Source organism: Drosophila willistoni (assembly GCF_018902025.1).
Source record: "Drosophila willistoni isolate 14030-0811.24 chromosome XL unlocalized genomic scaffold, UCI_dwil_1.1 Seg142, whole genome shotgun sequence".
Lineage (NCBI taxonomy): Eukaryota > Metazoa > Arthropoda > Insecta > Diptera > Drosophilidae > Drosophila > Drosophila willistoni.
The window spans coordinates 5,090,685-5,117,333 of NW_025814053.1; the positions used below are offsets into that span (position 1 = coordinate 5,090,685).

At 40.9% G+C, this 26,649-nt stretch overlaps 5 protein-coding genes across 5 annotated transcripts; 1 reads left to right on the plus strand and 4 right to left on the minus strand.

The window, feature by feature from the left end:
- Positions 1–1,936, minus strand: LOC6644796. Its single transcript, XM_002067561.2, has 2 exons — positions 1,221–1,936; positions 1–1,138 (listed from the first exon to the last, which is right to left on the minus strand). The coding sequence occupies exons 1-2, from the start codon at positions 1,934–1,936 to the stop codon at positions 1–3; spliced, it is 1,854 nt and encodes a 617-aa protein (XP_002067597.2).
- A 2,823-nt stretch (positions 1,937–4,759) lies between these two features.
- Positions 4,760–5,637, minus strand: LOC6644795 (protein sisterless A). The gene has a single exon (XM_023177024.2). It carries the CDS (start codon positions 5,568–5,570, stop codon positions 4,911–4,913), a length of 660 nt encoding a protein of 219 aa, XP_023032792.1. The 5' UTR covers positions 5,571–5,637; the 3' UTR covers positions 4,760–4,910.
- Positions 5,638–8,518: 2,881 nt separating this feature from the next.
- LOC6644743 (protein BUD31 homolog) lies at positions 8,519–9,393 on the minus strand. The gene is made up of 2 exons (XM_002067558.4): positions 9,170–9,393; positions 8,519–9,103 (listed from the first exon to the last, which is right to left on the minus strand). Exons 1-2 carry the CDS (start codon positions 9,261–9,263, stop codon positions 8,763–8,765), a joined length of 435 nt encoding a protein of 144 aa, XP_002067594.1. The 5' UTR covers positions 9,264–9,393; the 3' UTR covers positions 8,519–8,762.
- Positions 9,394–9,680: 287 nt separating this feature from the next.
- On the plus strand, positions 9,681–17,692 carry LOC6644742 (receptor-mediated endocytosis protein 6 homolog). Its single transcript, XM_023177119.2, has 7 exons — positions 9,681–9,791; positions 11,291–11,458; positions 11,521–11,667; positions 12,184–16,271; positions 16,343–17,191; positions 17,263–17,359; positions 17,424–17,692. The coding sequence occupies exons 2-7, from the start codon at positions 11,309–11,311 to the stop codon at positions 17,562–17,564; spliced, it is 5,472 nt and encodes a 1,823-aa protein (XP_023032887.1). The 5' UTR covers positions 9,681–9,791; positions 11,291–11,308; the 3' UTR covers positions 17,565–17,692.
- A 788-nt stretch (positions 17,693–18,480) lies between these two features.
- On the minus strand, positions 18,481–22,891 carry LOC6644741 (DNA topoisomerase 2-binding protein 1-A). The gene has a single exon (XM_002067556.4). It carries the CDS (start codon positions 22,769–22,771, stop codon positions 18,575–18,577), a length of 4,197 nt encoding a protein of 1,398 aa, XP_002067592.1. The 5' UTR covers positions 22,772–22,891; the 3' UTR covers positions 18,481–18,574.
- Positions 22,892–26,649: the final 3,758 nt, after the last annotated feature.

The window sequence follows — 26,649 nt, forward strand, 5'->3', positions numbered from 1 at the left end:
TCAATCGACCAAAGGTCGAGTACTTGATGTGGGGTATCTAAAAGTCGTTGCCTTCACCTTCACGGTGATGCGCTGCCAGGCATGTTCTAGCAGAAATCCCAATAGGCCAAACAGATTGCCACACACCACCACATAGAAGGCCAATTGCAGATCCTCGATAGTTAGGACTCGCACAACATTGTCATCGGCATCGGCTTCGGTCATTTTGCCACGCATCTCAATATCTACTTGAGACTTTTGATCCTTTATCCATTTGGCGATGATGCCAGCACTGAGGAGACGCAGAAGCAAAGCGTTTATTGCATCCTCCCAAGGTGCGTCCCGTGGCATAACATACGAGATGGTGTAATATTTCGGACACTCGGGTACTATCCAAATGCGACGCATTAGCATATAGTGCGATGACTCGAGCATCAGGGATAGATAACGGGATACTCCCGCCTTGCCGCCATGCCGTGCCACATCGTCTATGACATCCGCATGGAGATCACGATTCCATGATAGCTTCTTATTCAGACTGGCATAAAGTGGCGATGTCTCGCTAAAAAATAGATCATCCGCCATTGAGGTATACTTATATACCACCTTGAGGCCGCTGTCATCGAGATCCTGCAGCGTAACAATGTCACGATAATGCAGCGGATGTATATAGACAGTGGCCAGACTTGATTCGAATATGGCACCAAATATGACACTGACCAAGCACAATGAGCCAATAAACATGCGTTCCGCATAACTCTCCGGCAATTGGGACAAATTTACACGCACCCAAACGACCCAAGTGTCGACCACAATGGCCAGAGCCTGCTGAAATAGCCGTTTGCCATGGACTCTGACAATATTTAGCTGCAGATTGATTATGCGCAACACTAGCCAAATTAGGGCACAGACAAAGGCCGATAAAATGAAACCCAACCAAATGTCATAGCCAACGGCAAAGATCGGCAATATCGATTGGGGTATACGGCTCGCCTTGGGCACATAAATGCACAATTCATCATCGTAAACGGCCACCGTAAAGTCCATAAACTGCTGCACCAAATAGTCCTTGACAAAGAATCCCGTTAGGCAAATATCCAAACCATCTCGTATAATTGAACCAATTGCTCCATTATAGCTGCCATTTGCACTGCGTTCACTAGATAAAAAGGGAAAATAAATATACTTTGGTTGCCCCTTAAAGTATGCCACAGACAGTCAGGATAGGTTATTAAGCATACCCAAAATAATTCTTATCCGGCTGTTGCAGCACCATGGTGAAATTCAATCTCTCCTGCAGCATTTGAGCCACCAACCAATCGAGTCCAGTGACACGAACCAGCAAACCAGTCTCCTTGTCTATTTCGGGTCGAGCATACACCGACTTGAACATCTGGACACGCAAAGGATAACCGCGCATATCGTGAAACAGTAGAGTGGGTAAGATCTCATCTCCTGCATAGGATACAAGTCGACCGAATCCATTGTCTATGCGGCCGAATGGATCGTAAAACCAGATGCCATATGTAGTTAGAATATAACGATTATAGATCTTATGCTGGGTCCATTGCAAACGGCAACTTTGCTCCAATAGCATCAGCTCATTCGGCGAGAGATCCGCACCAGTTTCTTCGAGTATATTGAAATAGATGCCGGCCCGACTAGTCGGCATTGGCGTACTGATGAATTCCGTTAGACTTGTGACCATGGCTATGTTTAAACGATTATCTGGATTCTGTTCTGGTTCTAGGTCTTGATCCTGCTCCTGCTCCTTGTTAGCCAACCGATTTTGTTCGTTTAGCTGCCATTCCTGTCCCATTTGCACAATAATAGGCAATTGCGAGTGATTTAGAAACCATTGCACATATATATTTGAGGCATCTGCATTGGTGCGTAGACGTACATGCAATTGGAGGACATCTCGAGTGGGCATAATCATTAAATCATTCAATTCCATCAAAGTAAACCGAGATGAACTTTCACTCCATGGGAAACCAAGAATTAGCAGCAATATTGAGTGGAGAGTGGACATGCTCTTACAACAGTTACAACTTCATAAATGAATCAGAAACAGAGCACCCTCAACAGAGGTCGCAGTCAAATGGAAAGGGCCCCACTCTTCCCCTCTTCTCTGTTCCAGCAATCCACCTTGTGTGTATTTTGACACCTGCAATTTGGCTTGAATTTGTGTTTACTTGAGCGTAATCAGAGACTCGTTATGTGTCAGGAGGTCAGAAGGTCTTTGAGGTCTCTCAGCTCCTAAATAAACATCCCATTGTGGCATATGAAATTGTGCGCATTCGTTTTGTCAATTGTCATTGCTAAATCAATACACACACACCCACACACACCCACACACACTCACCCACACATACACCCACAAGTGCCATTTTTCCCCCTTATCCATATATATTTTAATGTAAACACACACACACACACCTCACAAGAACTTCTCTAAGCCATAATGATGGGGAAATTCATGGGAATTCAATTTTTAAAACTCATAACATTTCCCCATCCCATAAAACTGACTTGTTATTATCACAGTTTATTTATTTTTATTAATAATATTAAAAACAAGACTTTTTTCTAGTCCAGAAGGTTTTGACGCCTTTTAAAATAAGTTTACTTATTGCAGCTTCTTTGGGTGTGCGAGATGTGTTTATAAAGTATGTAAAATATTGCCAAAAAGATATTCACTCTTTTGAGTCTACTTATCATTTTTAGTTAACTTAATTATCATCTTATTTTGTCTTCTATTTAACTAAACCTTCCATGTTCAATTCACATCAAAAGATATCGTTAAAGTGAAAAACATCTCTTACTAACTAAACGAATTGCACACACCTGGAAAGTTTCTGTTCTGCTTAAATTACTATATATATTTTCAGGTAAGTTAAACTAGCAATGCAACAAAGATCTCTTGATATTTGATACTTAAAGTTGACATTTTTCACGTAGCTGAAAGTGAGTGCGCTTCGCATGAAGTGCTCTTACCAATGATGTTGCCCTTGTTGCCATTGTCATTGCACATTGCCCGTGGCATCATAATATTAACTGACAAAAGAAAAAACTTCAATTTGATTTTATCGTTGGGTCATAAAACCTTTGGGCACGCCCATCATTTCTTTGATGCACTTCATGGTTAAAACTTTTGCCATTGAAAAAGATTCCGTGCATCAAATTGCATCCTATATATATATATATATACATATATATATATACCCACACCTGCTAATATATTTGCCATATATTTTCTCTTTCTTTTGCTAGGGCACACCTGACGATTAAGGTAGGCGAAGGGCGGGGGGCAAACCAAGTGAAGAGAAGAGAAAAGAAAAACCTTCAACTTATAGTCATGGTGGCCAGAGTCTGAGCAGCTTCTAATGCGATGAATTGCTTTTTCAATTTTCCAATTTATTTTTCATTTGGAAAAACATACACACACACACAGACACACACTGTGGTCCACACAGACAATGTGAATTGAAAAGAAAAGTGTAGACATTGGAGTTTATTGATGGTTTTCGCTATTGCACTTAACATTGCTGATCGAAGGATGGCACACAATATGACCACAAATTGGGCAACACGAAAGTGAAGACAACAACAATGTATCAGCATGAGGCCCATAGCTTAAATCCATGCTAGACATCGACACATTAGATACCCTAAGGGTCAACTTAAATGTTTAAAATTAGATCCAAGTCGAATCTTAAATAGGTCACCAATAAATAATAATTGACTCACCTCACGATTACTGGCAACGGAAGTCACTTCACCACGTTATGGATACGCTATACAGAGATTATCTGCTTCTAATAGTTTCGCATTGCATATAACGAGATTTTATTCGATACTGCTTAAGGGATGCAGTGGGATGGCATGGCTTCGGGGTTGCGGGTAGAGGGAGGTCTGGGGGAATGCGATGCAAAAATAAGTAAATACTTAATAAGCGCGAGATACAATCATGCTGGATTTGTGCACGGCATCTGCACCTAGGCAACGTAATGCAACGCCAGCTCAACGCAAATGAACTGAACTTAAACCCTCTTAAGCCCCATCAACATTTGTTGCTCCTGCTCCTGCTTTTGCTCTTGCTCCTGCCTAGCTTATTGTAGCTGGCCTTCTATGGGATTATAAGTATATATGTGTATGCATATTTTATATATATATATGTATGTATATATATTTATTCAATACACAAACGTCGAGCACATAGGTCATCAGCTAAGTAATTGATAAATGGATAAAACGGAATAAACCACATATTATTATAAGCACTGTCCATAATGATAAAAACGTGTAGATTGAAAATGATCAGACAATGAGAAGCATTATTACTTATACAAATAAATTTGAAACCTTGACACCATCAGCAGCCTTTTATTTTGTTCTTTTCTTGCATCATTTCATCAGCCATCACGTATACGCACGGTCAGCCAACTAAACTAATAATGCTCCGAATTTTACTTATATATTTGGATGACCGTTAACGAGTGTTGAAAACATGCGAAATCTGCATTTCCACTCAATAATAAGATTCATCGTATTTTACACAATTCTTATTACTTGAGAAACAAATATTTCGATGTAAAAAGAATATTCGTCAAGGAATTTCCCATTTTTGGCGTGAATAGGAATAATGAATAAATCATATCCCTAATGTACAGAAGGGTTTAGCTTCTATAGTCGATTTATGGACAATTTATTGACCTTTGTTTTGATTGATAAAATCTTTTCAATGTTATTTTCAAATTGTATTTATTTGTTTTTGGTTTTATCAAGTTTTGTTTTTTCTTTAATACTTTACAAACTATGCATAAAATGTAATCAACAATAAAATAAAAAAAAATATATATAAACTATATAGTTAGAAAAACAGACTGAATTTCTTGTTTTGGTTTCGTTTAAACTGGTTGAACGGTGGCTCACTGGTCCATTATATCCGCTGAGCCGTTGCACTGATTCACTCCAAAAGTCTGACGCATGCGTTCCAAGGCCACTCGATTGAAGCCTCGTGCCAGGAGCTGTGTCTCCGCCTGGGCAATCACCTCTCGCATGTAATCCAAGACTCCGGCGCTTTCGTTCAATTGACTGCAAACGAACTTGTGACGGAAACGTAATTTGGCCTTTTTGATTTTGTTATTGTAGCGGGATTTGCGACAGGATTCCGCCCGCTGACGCTGTGCATCATCGCGGGAGCCATGTGATCTGCTTTTCTGTGCCGTGGGTATACTGGTCGCGGATGGGCTGCTGACCACAGCTGGTGATCGTCGTTCCACTACCACTGGATTTTCAATTAACATTTGATCCACATAGCGTTGCTCCTCGTCGGCGTAGTGCGTCTTTAGATGCTGCAATTCCAGGGCCACCAATTGATCGATTTGCTCCGGCTTGTCATGATGTTGGGTATGCTGCTGCTGCTGATGTAGATGATGATGTTGTTGATAATACCGATGATGTGGCATTGTCTTCTCCGTGCGATGGTCAGCAAAAGTCGAACCAGATGCCAGCTGTGTATAGAAATTCGGTAGATAAAGATTTGCACTCTGTTCCATCTTGTTATCGCTTTGACGTATGTCGACCATCTGATGAGCATTCAACGAATGCTTTCTACTTTTATACAAACTAACCTAGGCCTAGTTCAGGTCAGGTCACTTGTATTATACATTTAGGTAGATTAGCTTCTTAGGTAGCCGACCCCTTTTTTGTGAATCAAGTTTTATGATCTTGTTTGTGCCCACATATGTATGTATGTGACATACCTATCGTCCTATAGGGTGGCTGGGTGTCCTGGTTTTTCCCAATGCAAGATGTAAACAAATGGATTAGCGACAGGTAAGATTATCCAAGAGGGCATAATATGACAATTGATCTTAGTTACTAATGAAACACTTCTTCTTGTAGACCACTAACTAACATAAACACAAATTGAACTGACGAATTGATTACGAATTAATGTTCGCAAGCATGTCCCGACATGTCAACAAATCCTTTGGCAGTTATTATCAACCAGGACCTCAAAAGAATTATGTTTGCGTTTTGTTTTTAAAGTTTTGCTGATGATTCAGCATGAAAATCAGTTTCCAAACAAACAAACTTTAGTGTTTTCTATAATAATTACCACTGGCTCTCCGCTCGATTCATTCAATGTTGAAAATATTCACAATAGTTGTGATAATATCTTCTAAACGATGCACTTTTCTTTCGAATATATGTATAACCCACAGATTCCAAGGGAAGATATAGCCTCTTATTGGCCATAATAACTTTAGCCTGTCAAACTCCACGATTATCACATTTGGAGATGTTGGATCTGTTACCTAGTTGTGTATATTAAAACATCTGCCAATTGACCATTTATCCTAAAGACCTGCTTTCTTGCCAGATGTTTGTTAAAGATTGAAAACATGACAACTAGAATTTCCGGCAAACTGTTTATTTATTTCTACTGACCTACTGTAATCCAATAATTTACCTCTTATAGCAAAGGTTTACTGACCTGCTATAATCTGTTAATTTACCCTTTTTATTGGTGGACAAATCCCTTTTCCGGAGGCAGTTAATTTAATGGTTCAAGTCCCTGGATTAGGTAAACAAGACATAACATGCATGATAAATATCCAAAATGACTATATGACTACCTGTTCGACCCATGCTTTGGGTTGAGCCCCTAAACCGATTTTTAGTTTAAGGTACAGTTTGAAATACAATTGCCTTATCATTTCAAAAGGTTTCGAGTTTTCTTATCGTTTCAGAAGACTTCGCGGCGGGGAAGCTGAAAACTCAAATAACTGTGAGTTGGATTAAACTTGAAAATGTACAAGTGTAAATAGTTACTTACTATTGTCTCAGTTTCCTCTCACTCTATCAAATAAACACTACGAGGGCCGCACAGAAAGTTAGAAGATTTTTTTAAGAATATATTATAATAACATTTCAAATGAATTCAATAACCTTTTTACAGTAGAATTGAGATAAAACGAAATCCGAGAACATGGTAATACCAAAGAAGCACACATTGGATCGTCTAGAATGGGTTCTCCAAAGTCAATCTAACCTCACAAAAGTGTCAACTGATCTTCAAAGTGAATCTAACCTCACAAGAGTGAGATGAATGAATTCCCAAGTGACCTATCTTAAAAACGTTTGAAACCAAATCAATTAGCGGTCGATTTTGAGATTCTAAAAAGCATTTGAACCCTATATAGAAAACATCACATCACATTCAGAGTGTCCAAAAAGATCTTGAAAATGATATAAAAACTTAGGAATAACAGAACTTCGAAGAAACTCCTTGTTTAGAAATTCGAGTTACCTTTGTTTTCAATAATTTTCAAACAAATCAGTTTGCCATTGAAAAAAATGTATCCAAGTTGGTTACGAAGATTTCTTCAAGTTTGTTATAACAAAATTATACTTCGTATGGGATATATGTAGTCAATGATCTTGTATATTTTATAGTTTTATTTTTTGACTATATATATTTATATATTTTGGATACATATATATAATAATGGTGCTCCGACGAGATAACCCATCCAGTTCCAGATTGAAGAAGTCCTCGCCAACGGTACCGTCATCTAAGCTTAACCCTAAGCAGTTATTGAATATAAAATTGATTAACTTATATGGTCGCTATGAGTGCCTATGGGATATTGATCATAAGAATTTCTTAGTCGGTGCCGCAAAGATGAGGATTTGGTCCGACATTGCACACAAACTGGATCCACATGGCGGCATTTCTACGGGCTTTTGCCGCCTTCGTATGCAGGAGTTACGCCAATATTATAACTATTTGAATTTGCAGAAATTACGCACTTTCAAGCGACGCCCATCATCGCAATTCACTCCTCTCTGTCTTGGTCACTGTCCACCTGCTGAAAGACCCTTGTATCTGTCATTAGCGAATGAGGGTCGTGATGTAGCCATGTCGGGATGCAAATACGATGCGAAGCATTCTGAAGAGCTATTGCCAATGGATTGGTGGGAGTTTGCCTTTAGCTTTCTAGACAAGAACTCTAAAAAACATGCAAACGAAGACGTTGACCGCAATATCAGATACAAGGGAGAGTAAGGTGTCTTGTTAGTTAGTTTCTATATGGTTAACATGTGAATCGAAAATATATATTTTTAACATTAAGACATTGATTTTGTATATAGGGCTAAGTTGCTGAGGGACCACGTCCTCAATTAGGCAAAAGAAATTGATTTTCTTTCATTAAAATATGTGTATGTATTGAATTGTAGTTAAGAACTTCAATCTTTAGCGTTGACCAATTTGTACGTCATCACATTATATAAAGGTTCTTTCAAGAGCACTTCTCTTCACATTGAAAACCTGTCATTGGCAGAATATTTTCGTTCGTTTCAAATTCGTTTATACAAAAATTCATTAACAACGGTCAATTGAAGTGGCATCGAGTGCCAGGACAAAAATAAACATCCAGTTGACAATTTATTGCGACGACATTGATATACCCTCTATTAGTACTGCTATGGAAGCGGCGTATGGGTTATAAAAAGAATATTACACTTTAAGTAGACTCCCATTTGCTGGTAGTTTATTATATTTACATACTCTTAGGAAGCCACGATCTTAAAATTCGATGTACAAAAAAAAATAGAGAATAAATGAAGTAAAAGTCAATAACAAAAGTCATTGTTTGTGTGTGTGTGTGTGTGTGTACCTAAAATCTATATGCTATAATGGATATATTGGGGTTAGAACAGCAAAAGTTCTTGTTTTTTGTTTTGGCTCTCATTCTCGATATCCAATATTAGCCGGAACAACCCCGACATCCACAATGTACGCACTCCACGATGCGTCCTTCTTCCAGTTTTGACTTGGGCACACGGCAGATGCAGTTGGTGCCAAAATTTGTATCACGTGTTTGTATGCAACGCAAACAGCATAGACTCTCATAGCCAGATTTCTTCCACTTGGCTATCAGATTGCCATCTGCAATCTTCTCCTTTAGACAGTAATCATATAACTCCCGACTGATGGCCTTGCGGCGATAAAATAGATCATAGATGTAACGTGTCTTTTGATGATGAATTTTGAAGATTGGCCACAACGATTCTGTTATACGTTTGCCCTCGTGCGGCTCTGTTTCGGCTAGAAAATTAAAATGTAAACGTTTAATATTAATATTGTGGCATCATTCATTTCCCATTTACTTACCTTCTCGCATTTTCTGCTCCAATTCCTCGAGCGTTGGTTCAATCAGCTCCCAGCCATCTGGAGGTGGTTTACGGCTACGACGCACTTTCGGCATTTTGTTTAAATTGTTGAATTATTATGTACTTCAAACAAAAAAGTTGATTTCAGAAAAAGAAAAAGCAAAACGAAGCACAGCTACAAAACAGCTGTCGCTAGCGTTGTGAGTTTGCCGAAACTAGTGACGGACGATATTCTAGTGACTGCGATAACAAAGTCACAACAATTATATCGAAATACATATGGGCCAATTTTTTTATTTTGTCTTAATTTAAATTTCACTGACATCTGTCAATAAAAACAAGCAGGAATAACAATTGTTGTTAATTATTTATAAAACATTTCGTGCAATTTTTAAATAAAAACAACCAGCACAGAGTTGCATTTATTATACAATTCAATTGCATGGTTGCGATTTTAATATTCGCTGACTATGGTCACACTGTGCGTTATAATTTATTGCCTTCTTTTTTTTGTTGTAATTAGTTTAGTTTGTTAAGGTCTTTAATTTGTTAAAAGTGGGAAAGGGGCACATTAGTTTTGTAAAATACGATAAAAGCGAATTAACAAAAATAACGGGGCCAATGTAAGTGAATTCAAATAAATGTGTAACAACTATGTGATAGTGCTCCAGGCGCATTTACTCGCCTCATTCATTCATTCATAAGTCTGCGGCTTTCACAACACAACGACAGCGACAACAATTTGGCCTTCGCGTACAGTGACAATCGCCCACACGCTTAAGTGTTTTGGTGGGTGTGGGGGAGGGGGATGTGATTGTTGGGGAGAACTACGCTTGCAATTTTCCCAATAATAATTTCAACCATTACCCCTCCACACACACACACACACATCTGCATCACTTTGATAGATTAGAAAACAACAATGAGGAAGAGGAACTAGGAAAGGGGAAACTAGGGAGATAGCCCTCCCCCCATTTATTTGGCATATATATATATATATATGTGTGTGTATATGTAGGGTGTGTTTGTGTGTGTGTGTAATGAGCGCAACAAATCAGTTTTTGTGTTTGTTGTTATTTTGCACATTCCTCACTTTTGTGTGTTTCAATTGTTTCAATCCGAATCCGAATCCCTCACATCTCACGTACCGTACCATCATTTATTCATTGTGTGTTCAACTATACTATATATCCCAGTTCCCTCTGAAAACCGTCAACCCAAGGTATGACCCATTATTGTACTTGGTTTTTATCTGTTAAACGCCTGCTTAAGGCGCTGATATCAATACCTGATAATAATAAAAATAAAATTTAAACATTTACTTGTGTTTAGTTAAAATTGAACTTCAATTCAAGTTCTTCTACCTCTTTTAAGCCATCTCCACCTCCTACAACACTCGCAGCCCTTACAAAGTAACAAGTGAGCGTTAATTTCAGTTCAAATATTGATGGAAATCGAGAATTTCCCTTGTTACCTGAGATAAAACACAAGTTTTGTTGGTTATACTATGCATATACAAGACAGAGGTCTACAACTGATATCGGTTGTGGCGGGGTATATACCCTTCTATATGGTCATGGCATGTGGTATTAAGATTTTAGCAAGCAAAACCGTTTATTAATTATGAGGGTATTGTAAAGTCGGCTTGCTAGACTCTCCCCATTTTCCATACTACAATGTACTCATGTCATTCGTATTCTTTGTTTAAATAATTTTACAACAAAAAGCAAAAACATTAAGTGTTACCCGCACAACAATTACGTATACGCCAAAGTGTCTTTTTGTTGGCAACCTCTAAACTGGGGGAATCTCTCTTGAGTTCCAGTCTCGCTTTGATCGTTAGCCGAGTATAGTTCACTTTGTCATCAATTACCTTCCCATTCGACGCCCCCTCTAAATTCTAATTGTTGTTAACCAATAAACAAATCAATTTAACAAAATGTCAAAGCTCCGATTTCATGTGACGACACCCACAAATAAATTTTTGAAAACTAATATTATTATTAAATTGCTCCATTTGATATGCTGCGGGGGTCAATTCACTTAACCCAGTTAAAAATGCAAAATTGTTGCTAATATTTATATGCTTCTTCGTTGTTGTTCTTTGTGTGTATTTATGTAGCCAGCAATCGGCTGCATTATGGAGCCCACTGGAGCTGCTGATAATCTGCTAGAGATTATGGATCTGGCACGAACCTTAAGACAGGAGCAGCTCTTTATACAGCATGAACAGGCAGCCTTTGCCCAGCTGACTGGAGCACTGGAAACGAATGCCGGGACCATAACCAAGGTGAATATCCTTATTTAGCCCATAGAAAGATCATTCGTTAATATTGTTTATTTGCATTACAGTTGGCCTATATCTGTGCTCAGCAGAGACAAAATTTGCATGATCTACTGCTGACACGTACAGATCATGATCCGTTTCAATGTTGCCGACGTGCAAGTGCCTATGATAATGTAGCCTTTATGGATGCGAAACAGGTCTTACCCTATGAGGTGAGTGTACATACAAAATGTATGAAAAATGATCGCAAAATATTCAACAAATTGTTGATGAGGATGATTCAGCTCATTAATCTAAACAAACATATGACGTATAAATCAAACAGAAACTGAGATAGTTGCTAAGTAACTTGATAGGAGAGAGATACCCCACCCACACACACACATATAAACACCGATTAAAAGTAAACATATTTTTATGTCTGGCTCAATCATGAATAAACAAATATTATTGTTATTTTAACAATAATTTGTATGTGTAAACAACAATTTCCCACAATTATCTGCTCAATTAGATCATCAATTGGTTGTATCTCTCAAATATACTTTCGAATGAATGTTTGATATTATTTTTCAACCTAATGACTTTGTCTTTTTTTTATCGGGGCAAAATCAAGACAGAACGATATTGCATTATATCACATACCTCAAAAGAAACTTGATATTTTGCCAAGTCTTTTGAGCTTCTTATATCATCATAATTATATGTTACTTTCATTTCTATTACAGCATGCTCTGGCATACGAAGATCTATTCAATTATCTATATAACTCACCATATTTGCTGGCATTGTCACTGGCCACAGCAGATCGTTTGACCCTGCTATCGACCAGTCAATTGAGTCAGATTGTCAATATCATTGGGACGGGTCTGTATGGCAATGCCATCAATACAAAGGACGTTGAGTTGCTATTGAAATTATTGCGAGAACTGATCGAAATACAATTGGTTAGCAGTGAGCAGCCACGTCGTTTGCTGCGCACAAACAGCAGCTCCTTTGCCCGGCTCTATCACAGACTGGTGGAGTCTTTGTTTTCGGCACGAATATTCCTAACCGCCGCCCTGCATGGCCCCCTGATGGGTGTATTGAGTGAGCATGAGATATGGCTAGATCTCGATCCAAATAAATTAATGCTTAGCTTTAGTCAAGCGGAAAGACAACGAAGATTCGGAGATGATGCTCGCGATGCCGATCAGCCGAATGAACAGTATCAAAGGAATGTGGCTAGATTCCATGCCGAAACACTGGGTAAACTGCATTCGCATTGTCAGGAGTTTGTAAAGAGTTTACAACAAAGCTGGGCTCTATTTCCCAGCTCATTGCGCTGGCTACTCCAAACTCTTGCCCACCAACTGCGGCAGACGCAACGATACCAAGAATTGGAGATAAAGGAACTGCTCACCGATCTGGTATTCACACATTTCATTTGCCCGGCCATAGTCAGCGCCGATCTAATGGGCATTATCGATGTGAATGTCAGTGAACAGATGCGTCATAATCTTAATCAGATTGTCCAATTGATTCAACGTCTGGCCCTAAGTGAAGAGGCCGGCGGCAGTGATTTGGCCCAATTAATTGAGCTCTTGATGTTGGGTCAAACAGGAGAAGATGAGGATGTTGTAGCCATATTGCCGCAACAGAGTGACTTTGAGCGCAATCAATTGGCGATTAATCAACGTGAGCTTGGACAATTTGTGGACTTCTTTCGTTTGCTACTCAGCCAGGATGAAGTCTATGTCATCTCAGTCGATGATAGGCAGAGATTGCAACGTATTTTGGGACGAATACCGAAACAGCAACCGCAGCCGGACATTGCGACCACCGCAGAGAGAAGCATTTCAACAAGTCCAGAGAAATCCAGTGGGAAACGTTCAAACTCAACGAGTAATGGTGGCCTAATGCGTCTGGGCAAGGCCACAAAAAAGAAAATTGCCAAAGGCATGAGTTTCTCCACCTCTCACAATCCAACACCAGTTTCCGTTCCGGTTACTGTGGCTGTGGCTCCTCCCACACCGCTTCCGATTCCAATTCCATCCAGCACAAACAACGATTCTAGTGCTGGCAACCTTGGAGTGTCGCTATCCTCGAACGGTGATATGGAGCAATTATCTTCTCATAGTGGCAGCAATACCAGCCTCAGCTCGTGCGGAGTCAGTGGCGGAGGGGCAGCAGTTCCTATCGATTCCGTAAACGATCATTTGCCCGATGAGCCAGTGCTAATGTTCAGTATTTACAATGCCTCGGCAAAGAGTAAACTAAAGCCATTAACCGAGGAGGAGGTATTGAAAATGAACTCTATTGGACCGTCGGCTGAGGTTGGACTGGATCAGTTGTTGCCAGCTAATGTGGCTACGGCCGCGTTGGCTCCATCTTCATCGAACAATGATGATGTTAGCAGCTTGGAGGCCATGCGAAGGCCGCAAATCAATGATGATGCCTCGATTGGTATGTCCGATAATCTGGAGGCAATTAGCGAGGCTGCCCATTCGGTGGCCAGTTCATTGGATCTGGAGGAGCAACAAGATCATGATCACGATCCCGAAAATGAGGACAATCTCTCCGACATGGTATCGGCCAATGTTTCGGGAAGAGGCACACCCAACATAAGTGGACGGGATACGCCCTCATCGCAGGTTACCGAAGGTGATGGCGGCGGTGGCAGCAGTGTTGGTGGTGGCGGCGGTGGCGGAGGCGGCGGCGGTGGAGTCGCTGGCCAAATTAGCCGTAGCCTTGCCGTGGCCAACCCTCAAATGCAAAAGATGCTGCTCTCAAAGGCGCGATCAGATATCGAGGATAAATTTTGTAAATTTGAATTGAAAAAATTTGAAGGCGATGAAAATGTGAGCATTATATCGGACACCTGGTCGACAGATGTATTGGCCAGTGACTCGGAGAATACCCTCGATGCCCATGAGCGACAGGATCGGGATCGAGATCGCGATCGCGATCGGGATCGTGATCGCAATTTCTCCACTCCTCTGATACCGTCTGCAGTCATTCTGCCAGGTGATCACAATTTTGTGGTCGAAGTTCTGGCCCGTGCCAGTGGGGATCAGCGCTCGGAGAGCAATTGGAGCACCGATGTCCTGGCAAGCGATTCGGAAAAGTTGGCCGAAATCGATACGGATGATAATGTAAGCATAACAGCCAAATCGACGCCAGCTGCCAATGGAGAAGATGACGATGATGATGATGACAATGACATTGACGAGGAGGAGGAGACCCCGGGCAGTGGCAGCGGCGGTGAAGGGGAACGCAGTCAAGAGGATTCGGCATTTTTTGATGCTGTCAATCTTTATGATGATGCCCACCAGCAGCATCATCATCATCATCACCACCATCACCATCATCACTATCAGGGGGCATCATCGTTGGCCAGGAGTTCAGTGCGCACCAGTTACCATGTCCTTGGAGGCGATAATAACTTCCAGCAGCAATACAAATGCAGTGCAGCCGAAGCGAGTGGACGCAAAACCACACCCTTGATGGGCACCTCATGTATGCGGAGGCAGACATCTGCCGAGAGCAGCATAAGTAATCAGAGCCTAAATCTGGATGAGTTGCCAGCAGCGCCGCCAAAGCATCATCATAAGAATCATCATCATAAGACGCATCATCATAAGAATCAGCATCATCAACGAAAGAAGAAGCAGCAACAGCAGCAACAACAACAACATCGAGATCTCATTGATTTTAGTGATTGCAGCGAGGACAAGGAGCAGGAGGAAGAAGAGTTGGAGGAGGGAGAGGATGGACATGTTAAAGAAGATGATGAGCAGCCGCCCGGTTTGGTTCAACAATTGCTTGATGTCATTGGTCTTGAATGCGAGTCGTCAGGTGGTAATTCATCCAATGCCCCAGTCGAGCATCGTCGCATCTCAATGGAGCAGCGTACAGCCATTGTGGATGGGCGACGTAACGGCATATTGGCTGGCAGTGGCAATGGATCTGCGACACGACGTCATCAAAGTTTAAACTATGAGAATCACGAGATTATGCTTAATTCAATGATATCCAAAACGGATGATGATAAGCAAGAGCATCAAAAGAAACAGCTGCAGCAACAGAAAGAGAAACAATTGCGACAGCAGCAGCAAGATGAAATCAAAATTCTCTGTTCGCAAACACAGCAGATGCAATTGAATCAAGTGGATCAGGATCAGCAGGCGGCGTCAACATCCACATCGGCAGCGGCATCGACGTCAACAGCAGCAGCAGCAACAACATCAACAACAGCAGCAGCAGCAACATCAACAGCAGAGACAACAACAACAATTATTGCCAGCAATTCATCATCATTGTTTAAGCTACCAATTAAACAAACTGGAGCTATACCAAAAAGCATTAGTTTCGATGCCAGTGCCGATAAGGATAATGCCCAATTACAGCAGCGACAACGTGAGCGTGATAGAGATCGCGAGAGAGACAGAGATAGGGATAGAGACAGAGACAGAGATAGAGACAATCATGGTGCTGGCATATTTAATAAACTTAAATTGGGTATCTTTAAGAATCGTCGTGGCAACACTAGCAAATCGAGCACTTCCACCTCGGCCAATGCCAATGCCAACATCAATCGCATATCAAGCATTGATAGCAGCCGCAGCGTTAGCTTTGATCCCAATGCCGCCTGTGTTAGCTTTGCCACACACAACTACTGTGATAGCAACGAGGATATTCTAGCCAAATATAGGCGTAAAGTGAGCAGTTCCAGTGAGGCAACCAATTCTGATTCCACTGGCAATGGCCATGGCATGGCGCCCAATGGTGTTGTAATTCCAGTGACCAGTGCCCTAAACAATCACATCAATGGCTGGTAAGTTTTGTTTACTGCTCTCAATCATAGATTATAGGCAATCAAATTTGACAACTTCTCTTCTATTGTAGTCAAAATCCTGGCATCGGTTTCAGTACGATGAAGCTCAAACTTCGCACAGTTCTATCCAAAACTGATCTTCATAGTGGGGACTTCCGACAGGCGACTCTGCGCTCTTTGGATGCCACACCATTGCAGACATATCTGCAGATACAATTGGCCCAGTGCATCAGTTTGCAGCGATTGCCCCAAATCTCCCATGTGTCGGAAGCCCTGCGTTGTTTGGCCCAATTGGAACGCTGCCAGCATGCCCAGTTGTTGGCCGAACTGCAACGTGATCTGCAGCGTAGGCAAAGCTATTTGCAATATCTGATGCGTCATCGCCAGCAATTGCTGCTGCGTACAGAACAGCTGGATCAGCTGGAGGATCGTTTGCGTGGCGAGGCTAGAAGTTGTCAGCGTTCTCTACTGCAATCGTTGGTACGTCTTCATTTGGCTCGGTCGCGACAGCAGGACAAATTGCAGTCCTTCCTCACCGAATTCACCAAACTGAGCGCCATTAGCGATGAGCGTCTCGAACTGGTCGAGGAGTTTGTCGATAATTTGCTGCAGGAATTGCTAGTGAGTGCTCAGCTTCAGGACGATTGGCAACGGGATGCGGCACGTTCGGCCATCGAGAGATTGGTGCTGGAGCAAATGTACGATCAGGTGATGTTCCCCAACGAAGAGATGGATCTGTCTCGCGATGCTGTGCTTTCGGCCCACATTGGCAAACTGCAGCGAGTCGTTCATCCAGCCCATCCGGCTCTCTGCATTGCCCAGGAATATCTCGGCGAGGCTCCATGGACATTCCCTCAGCAGCAGTTGTGTCACATGGCTGCCTACAAGACGCCGCGTGAGAAGCTCCAGTGTATTATCAAGTAGGTCCACATGAGAGAGATAGAATCGAGAGAATTGATTGACTAAAATCACATATTAATTGCCATTCCAGTTGCATCTCCAGCATAATGAGCCTGTTGCGGATGTCCAGTGGCCGAGTGCCTGCTGCTGATGATCTGCTCCCTGTGCTCATCTATGTAGTCATTATGGTAAACTATTTAAATCGTATTATAATTTGGTATTTTACTATATTGGTATTTTACTATTTTACAGGCTAATCCTCCCTGTTTGCTCTCCACTGTGGAATATATCAGCTGTTTTCTGGGTAAAAAACTTGATGGCGAAGATGAATTCTATTGGACATTATTTGGCTCTGTTGTGAAATTTATCAAGACTATGGACTATTTAGAATAGATTTATTCACCTTCTCCCTTTATCATGTTCTCTTCTTCTTCTTCTGTCTATCTATGATATTTGTTTAGGTTTAAGTTTAAAGAGAAATATTTGTAAAATATGTTAAAAAAAAAAAAGAAAAAAACCAATCCCGTTTTATCTTATACTATTTATATACATACATACATACATACATACATATATGCCGTATACTATTATCATTATTATTATTATTATTATTTATTCCGAAATGCTCCCCCCCCTTACTTCCCTTCTAAATACATGTGTTTTTGTATGTACGATATTAATGTGAAGAATGAAATTGAAATAAGAAACAAATTGTTACATTTTTTTTTGTTAATTTAAGTCACAAGAAGAAGCTCCCTTCCAAAATTATCCTACGGCAGTTCAGATATATATTAGAATGTGTATATATATGCATATATCTCTATATAGAAAGAGCAAATAAATCTATTCTTATACCACTTATATACATATATATATAAATATATGCATGTATCACACACACTGTTTAGCTTCACTTTATAAGCATGTGTCTTTTCTTTTTTTTTTATTATTATTATTATTAATATATACTTTTTTATTTGTATTTTCAAATATAGGAAGAAAAACGAAACTAAAATTATTCCTTATTGTGTCGACACAAAAAAAATAAAGTTGAAATAAGAACAAAAATCTATATAAATCTTCAATCCGTCTATGACTGGTGGGAGATAATTCTGAAATATTTTAACAATCGCATTCGCATTTAAATTGCCTTTTGCAAGAAATTTCTTAGAGGAAACTACTAAGCTGGACAAATTCCGGACATGGTGGACAGGAGTAGCCTAGATTATGGACTACCAAAGGTTAAGCAAAAGAAAATTAAACATTTTTATCCATAAATTTGAAATGCTTCTTTTTTGGATTTTATTTAGAACATTAAACAAAAAAAAATAAAACGAAAAATCTAGATATGCATAGTTCAGAATTGATATAGATGTAGATATTGTCTGTACAATGTGTTCACTTCACTTGAGAAGATATTTCTCAAAGCTGGTTTCCTTGCCAGTCATGAGATATGCATTGATGGCCAATTGGTTCATAATGGGTATTTTACGTTCATGCAAATATTGATAGTCCCGGCTGTCCAGGGGGGCCTTCTTCATATCGACAAAGCAATGAGTGGCTGTGCCGGCCACCGGATCATCGGCAAAGGGTGAATGTGGCTGTACGATTGCAGCTCCGCCGGCGCGGAGAACATTCATCAGGGCGCCCATTTGTTGGCTGGCCAGACTGAGAATGATTCGATAATTATTGAAGGCATTACCGCCAGACGAACGGGAACGATGTATGGCCACAGCAATGTTTTGCTCCTCGGGTACAAGTTGGGGCAAATTATGGGCACTCGGATTACCCCACTCGAAGAGGTTTTCGTCTAGGAATTTGCCTGCGGCATGGCAATGATCGATGTATTGAATGTGCAGGATCCATTTGCCGGCTGCCAGACAGCCAAGCATTTTCTCACCGCGATTGGGACGCTCACAAATGAGATGAGTGCAGGTGGGATCATAGTTGATTAGATTCTCGCATATTTCGCCGCCCAGATTACGAATGCGATCCATTAGTTGATTTCGCTGGTCGTCATCAGCTCCGCAGGAGATGCTGAAGCGGTGCAAAGTTGGTGCAAGGCTAGAACTAGAGGACATGGACGAACGTCTCTGCTTGCTGGCATTAAATTCAGCTGGATCACGCCACTCCACCACGTTATCCTCCGAGTTGAGGGCAAAACCCTCGGACTCAAAGGGCTGTACGAAATGCGCCGACTCCGATTCCTGGGATGCCAGATGAGAGCCATGACTACGCTTGAGACTATTGCGGCGTAGATAATCAGTTAACTGCTTGACTTCTGGCGAATTTGATGTGTCCATGGGTTTGCCAGCAGCAGACACGGATACAGAAACTGGTGCTGGAATCGGTGCGGCTGTCTCCTCGAAGCTAATCTTGTCGAAATCAATGGTGCTCCCATTGGGACTCTGTGTGGCTGGAACGAATTGCTGTTGATTTCTGCTGGTGTTGCCACCGATGCTCGAACGGGAACGCAGAGTGGGCGAATCAAAGTTCAATCTGTTGGTCATTTTACCTCTTGCTCTGGTTTGGGGCGTTTGCCTGGGCTCAACTTCAGCCGACTGCTCTTCATGGCCATCGTAGGGTATGCCCAGAGTCTCGCACGTAATCCGCAGTACCCTTTGCCGAATCACTGACAACGGCGTGTCGGGTTGGATTTTCTTAACAGGCAGACGCCAGCGTCGCTCAAAATCATCGGCCATGCGTTGCTGGAACTCGGGCGTTAGGCAAAAGTCGGGAATACCGGTGGATGGACGTGGTCTTGAGACCGGGGTGCACACCTGTCGCCGTATACGCTCCAGTTCGGGTGTCTGATTGGAGCGCATCTCTTGGATTATCTGGCGAACGCAATCCTTCTCCTCGTTGGTGTCCAAACGTTCGATGAACTGCTCCAGGAAACTGAAATTATAGCCACTCTGTGTTTGCGACTGGCCGATGGGAGTACGCGGCGAGCTGGAGGACGGTGGAGTTGCTGAATTGGCAGAGACCGGACGAGGATTGTGGCCAGCCAATTCGGAGACACGAGGATTACGCAACGGCGTCAATTCAACTGGCGGTGGAGCCATTATGGGTTGATTCTCCGCCTCTTCCTCCATTGTCTGTTCGTTAAGATTTGTTTTCGGCCCATCCGAGCGAGTCGATTGTTCACCTTGATTGTTTCGCTCCTTCAGCTTGGGGGATTTGGGGAAATCTTCGGTACTTTTGCCCACCAGATATTTTGTATAGGGCACTTTTTCACCAAGGTTGGCGCATTCTACAAGCCAAGCCGAAGTAACAATTGGAAATTTCCATTTAATGGCTCCCCCATATTTGGAACCTTCGGCTGTTGGGCACACCAATAGAGGCTGCTCCCTTTTAATAAACGTCTTGTTCACTTTGGCGCCCATCAGTTCAGCAATCGAATTGATGAAATCTCTCTCCAGACCAGCATAGATAGAGATAACAATGGTCATGCCCTCCAAAGGTTCCCGTTCCACTTTAGCCGGCATAGGCAGATGATAGTATTCAATGGGCACCAGCTTGTTCTGTTTCATGCAACTCTCCACAAACAATTCGGTGACCACATGACGTGCCTGAATGGGCAAGCTCTCTGGATGAAAGGCCACTTCGAAGCTAACGATGGCATAGTCAACTGCATCCGTGAAACTATTGGACACCAGAATACCCTGGGCCGATTCGCACTCACTCAGTATTTGGTTATAGAACTCGGCATTAAACGAATCCTTGTGCACATACACAGAGATGCCCGAGAAATAGTCAAGCTTATCAAAATCAATGGATAAAGTGCTGGCACTCAGCTCTGGCAATGGCAAACCAGATACAGATGCTGCCGATGCAGCTGCTGCCAATGGAGCAAGCTTCACTGGCAACTGCGTGGAACTTGCTGCCGGCAATGGAACAGCCGGTTCATGATCCATCGAATATTGACCTAGCAGGGCACCAACTGCTGCTTCCTCTTCTTGTTCCTCTTGCTCTCGGCTTGGAGGATCCACGGAAAAGAGTTTCTTTTTAATTGGAACAGCTGGGGCGGGCTGTTTGAACGAATGATTCATGGTGCGCAATGTTCGCTTGCTGGCTGGTGAGGCAATATCCGCTGCTGCGGCTGCAGCCTCATCTGGTGGTGGCCATGACACACGATAGTTAACCTCGTCGACCATACGACCAGCTTTGATGCTATCCAATAACCAATCGAGTTGCACAACATGTCCGGTAATATTATTCCGCTGCCATTGCTGCATTTCCGCCTCATCCAATTGACCGACAATAATGTGAGAGATGCCATCATTTATCTCATCAAAACGCGTAGCTCCGCCCGTGTTGAGAACACGATTCAATTTCTCTCGCTCCTCCATGCGGAATCCACTCAAATAGACACAACATCCATCCAGAAAAGTGCCCGCCTGTTTGGCCTGACGGGGACATATTTCGGAAAGTACAGAAATGTAATTCTTGTTTGCGTTTATTGCCTTTTTAAGGAGATCAACTTTGGCCGGGGAACTGTAGCTATTGCTGGGCAGGCTGCTTAGTGTCTCATTCACAGTGGTCACATCGCTGAGCATGCGACGCGTGGATGGTCCGGAGACGAAACTAATTCTCGATATATCCGAGAGTTGAGTCTGATCTGCTGCTGCGGCGGTTGCGCGACTCTGCTTGGTCGGTGTGGACACCTTTTTGCCAGCACGCACTTCATACTTCTTGGTCGGCAGGGCATAACCACGCGCGGCACTGTCGTAGATCCATTCGGGTGATAGTACGTCCTTTTTGAAACGCACTGCCGCCTTATATTTATCCGTATCCGTCTTGGATTGATCGGTGATGACAATATCCACGACTTGGGAACGAAATGCACGATGATAGATGCCGCCATTATCATTGACCAGACGCATTACCTTGTCCTTGCGTGTTGAATCCAAGCCGCTGCACGTTATATTGGCTCCAAAGAATGTGGGCAAACGATAGGATTCGAATTCATCGTCACTGGCCTGTAGGAACTCCTTGCCTTTGCGTCTGCTGCGATCCCAGACGCACTTCACCCAATCGATATGCATCACAGGGATTCCATTTAAAGTGGCCTGCTCGTATTTATTCGACTTAATGGTGTTCGATATCAAGTGTGTAATGCGGGAACCAAAACTCTGAAAATAGACGCCACCCATGTACTGGATCAGTTTGCTTAGCTCCTCCTTTTCTGAGGGCGAAATGCCAGTGGCCGAAATTTGCAGATCCCGCATAGCTGTCGTGTAGATGACGTTGCTGCCCATGGGAATGGGCTCATCACGGCGCAAGCATCCCACCAGGCATGGTGGACCCAAAATCAATGCCTTTGTCATGGACAACTGCTCGAAGAACTCCCCTTCGAAGTGGACCAAGACAAAGACATCCTTCTTAGTTAGATTACCACTGGCTATCAATGGATAGCCCTCGCTGGGCTTTATCTCTCGTATCTGTGTCTCGGCCAGCTGTTGCCGCATCAGCTCCAGGGCAACATTAAACTGATCCACTAGCTCAGTCGATGCAGAGGCTGTGGAATCATTGGCACTGGATTTCCCGGCCTTCAAATTGTTCACGAAGTAAGCACATATGGTCTCATCCAGGCTCATGTTGAACTTATTCGCTGAATATTTTTCTCCGTTGGCCAATTGAACAAATAATACAGATATCTCTTTTTTTGTTGTTATTTTACATATTTTGGCGCGTCCCCTAGTTGATAGTGATGGGAAGTTAGCGACTTATCGATAAGTATCGATTAAAGTATAAAGCTTTTGTGGTTTAATTTTTTTTTTGTAGTTAATTTTTAAGCACAAGTTTTTCTAGACTTTATTTTTTTGGTTTTTGACACATTTAGCACGGGGCTACATTTCAAAAATTGATTGAGAGACAGCTAAATCTAACTGCGCAACGATAACAGCAATGTGTTGCCAGATGTTTAGAATTAAATTTGTTTATTTTATTAATTGTTTTTAGCTTACCATCTATATTGTTAAAACAAAAAATAAAAAATATATAAATATACATAATTAAATAAGTACGTGGATTTAAAATATTTCACCAAAATCAACGTTCTTTTTGCCACACTCTGGCAACGTCATTTTCAAGTCCTTGTGTCGTTTACCAGCACTGGACTTTTTAAATTCTTAACGATCAATTTTGAAATTGCAGTAGCAAACAAGTAACCGTCTTTATAACTGCATTGATTGGCCTAAGCCGCCATTTTGTATGTTCATATGCACCTATAACTGCAGCATCCAAAGTCATACACAAACACACACACACACACACCTACAGAGATGGGCAGACTGCATTTGGATTGGCTTGCAGTTATATACATACATATGAAAAACTAGTTTATTTATACGTCTTTATAAATGTATGTTTATCAAAATAAAAATCTATAATTCTTCAACACTGCTAAAAAGTTTGATGGGGGAAACAGCTATTCTTTTGTAAATATATAAAAGAAATATTACTTATGTTAAGATATGTTATATAAAACGATGAACAAGATGCTTATGAGTCCTTAGACGAAGGACTTATCAGCTGTTTAAGAATTTTATTAAATTTTACACTTTTCGATAAATATTTTTTAAATGTTTCTGCAAATATAATTATTTAAATTAGAAATATAAGGTTTTGTTCTACTGCTTTTCTTTCTGTGCGTTTGAAATAAAAGAAACAAAACAACTGTTAAACGATTAACAGTTAATTTTGACACATTCCGCAAATATTTCTCATTATCATCATTATTGTCAACAGCAACATCATCATCATAATCTTCGTTGTCGTCGTCGTTTTGGCCATCATGAATATCATTAAAAACAACTCTCACATATGACTTATTGATTATATTGCTGATTATATACAGCAAAAGGCAAAAAAAAGAAGACACATTTTTTTGTTTCTTCTTTTTTTGTGTTTAACCAAAAATTTAATGCACGAATTAATTATAAATTCCGTTGGTGCCCCGCTACGATGCGAAAGTGGCCAACATAAGCAGCAGCAGCTATTTAGGATGACAACAACAACAACAACAACAAAAGCTAATTTCCTACGTTTGGGTCAACTTTTCCAATTTTATTTTCATAAATTGTTAAATTGTTGATAATTAATTTTAATTTTTTTTCCTTTGGGTTTTGACTTGAGCCAAAAATTGAAATTGTATTTGTTCCTTAAACTAAATGCATTTAAAGCTGATAAAGAAAGTCTTTCACACTCAGATTCAGACTCATACTCACCTGCAATGCAAATTAGATGAAATTAATGTATGTATGTATTTGTTACATTCAAAGAGCCCCGCCTCCGTCACCTCCCACTACCAACAAACATACAAACATTGTGCGTGTAGTTTTTTATTATAATTTAATTCTAATTGCGTATTTATGGACTTTCTTGGTGCGTGCGTCAATTTCTATTAGAGATCGAGCAACGAGACCACTTTTCCTCCACATCAGACCGCCCTCTCTGCCACCCCCGTCCATCCATCCATTCATCCATCCAAACGTCCATCCATCGCATGCGAGTACTAATGAACAGTTAGTACCAAACAATTACGTACGGCGAGCTATTCAAGAAACTGAGAAAAGGAGACACAAAAATGGAACGATCCAATATGAAACTTTCGTGTTTCTATAGATTAAAAATTATTTCCCCCTTTTTATTACTATGTGGAATTTAGGATCTACCCTTTTGAAGGTCTACTTCTAGCATAGCTTTTGATTACTGAATCAGTAATTTCAATTAATCCATATTTCCATATTAATTCATTTTCTAGCATAATGTTCCATTATAAAGAAAACTTTCAGCACTAAAACTTAAATATTGTAAATAATTTTGATAAGAAATCTTCTTTGTTACTTGACTTGAGAGAGATTAAGCTTAAACTAGAATTATTTTTAAGATATATGTATTTTAAGAAATAAGGTCAAATTTGAAAATTGTTTTGAAATAGCTAAATTGAAAAGGCAAGTTCAAAGACTTTTATAGCCTTTTTATATTTTGCTTAATGGATTACAATTAAGATTGAAGTTGATATATAAATTCTAAGTCGATTCGAATAAGTAAGCATAGGCGTACAATTTCTTCACTCACTGTGCGGCAATCACGATTTGTGTCATATTTGGACAATTCTTTGGCAATGTACATATGTATGTAGTTGATGATGATGATGATGATGGTGATGATGATGTTGGAGCCCATTCCCCCGTCGACCCTTCAGAGGCGGGACAAACCGGGAGGGGGATAGGTACAATTGGATACGATACGATCGCCGCAAAGTGATGGAGAAACAGTGCTTGATGGTGCCTGATTTGTGCTCTGTCTGTGTGTTTGGGGATTTCTGTGTGTTGCATGTCTGCACGCGCAGCAACTACCACGACGACGACGACGACGACGACGATGATGGAGTCGATTGCCTCTTGCCCCAGCCTTCAGTGGTCAGAAACCTGCTACTGGCTTGTAAAAACCCGGAGAAAGAGAGAGAGAGAGAGGAAGATGGAGTTGCTGGGGAGTGGGAGTTGACTGACGATCAGAGCGACACCTTTTCCATACAAATGTTCTGTGGACTTTATCCAAATAGCTGAGCTGAGCTGAAGCTGCCTGCCCCAACAAGATGTTTGTGTAATTTAATGGCCCTTTTATTTATTTATTTTGTGTCTCTCTCCCTCTATTTCTCTCTATCTCTCTCTCTCTCTGTCTTTGATTTTGGCTTTAATCTTTCATTGCTTCATTTTGTTCTTTTCTTTTCTTTTCAATTATTATTCAAGTGTGCGCCACATTTCTCTCTGTCAATTTTGATCTTCGGTTAAGATTCCTCTTGACTCCTCCAACTATTCAGTTTGTTGTTGTTGTTATTTTACAAAATTTATGATGTATCATTAGCATGCAGAAAGAGTGAACAATGTCGCCCCGTCTTGCCCCAATCCCCGTCCCCCTTCGCCAACCTTAGACACCTGAGACCCATCAAAACGCCCTTTTATGGGCTTTGCTTGTGGAGAGATTTGACATTTAGCACTGACTAAATTAAATCAAGCAACCAAATCCGTAGTCCGGGGTCAAGCGTTCAGTTTTCGTATGCAAAATAATAATAAATTTATTTTATTTTCGGTTTTTGTGGACTGTCTCATTCATTTTGGCCATGTCAATAAAAATTTCTTTTCGTTTCTATGTCTTTGTTTTTGGACAAAGGTCAATTTCGTTTTTAAAAACGAAAAAAAAATAGGAGTATCAGACTCTACAAAAAGCATTAATATAGTCAGCATTTGGATTACTTTTGCGATTTTTCTATATATCACTTAAATTTGTTATAAATTATTATTGTTTTCTTCGGTTTTTTTTTTGTTTTTTAATTTCTCCTTCCTGTTTTCAAAAAATTTTTTTGCTCTCCAACTGATTTGCATATTTCTAGACCGATTAGTAACCAATGGCTATAAATATTATTTGGCTAATGATTTATGGCCAACATATTTATCATTACATATAAAGA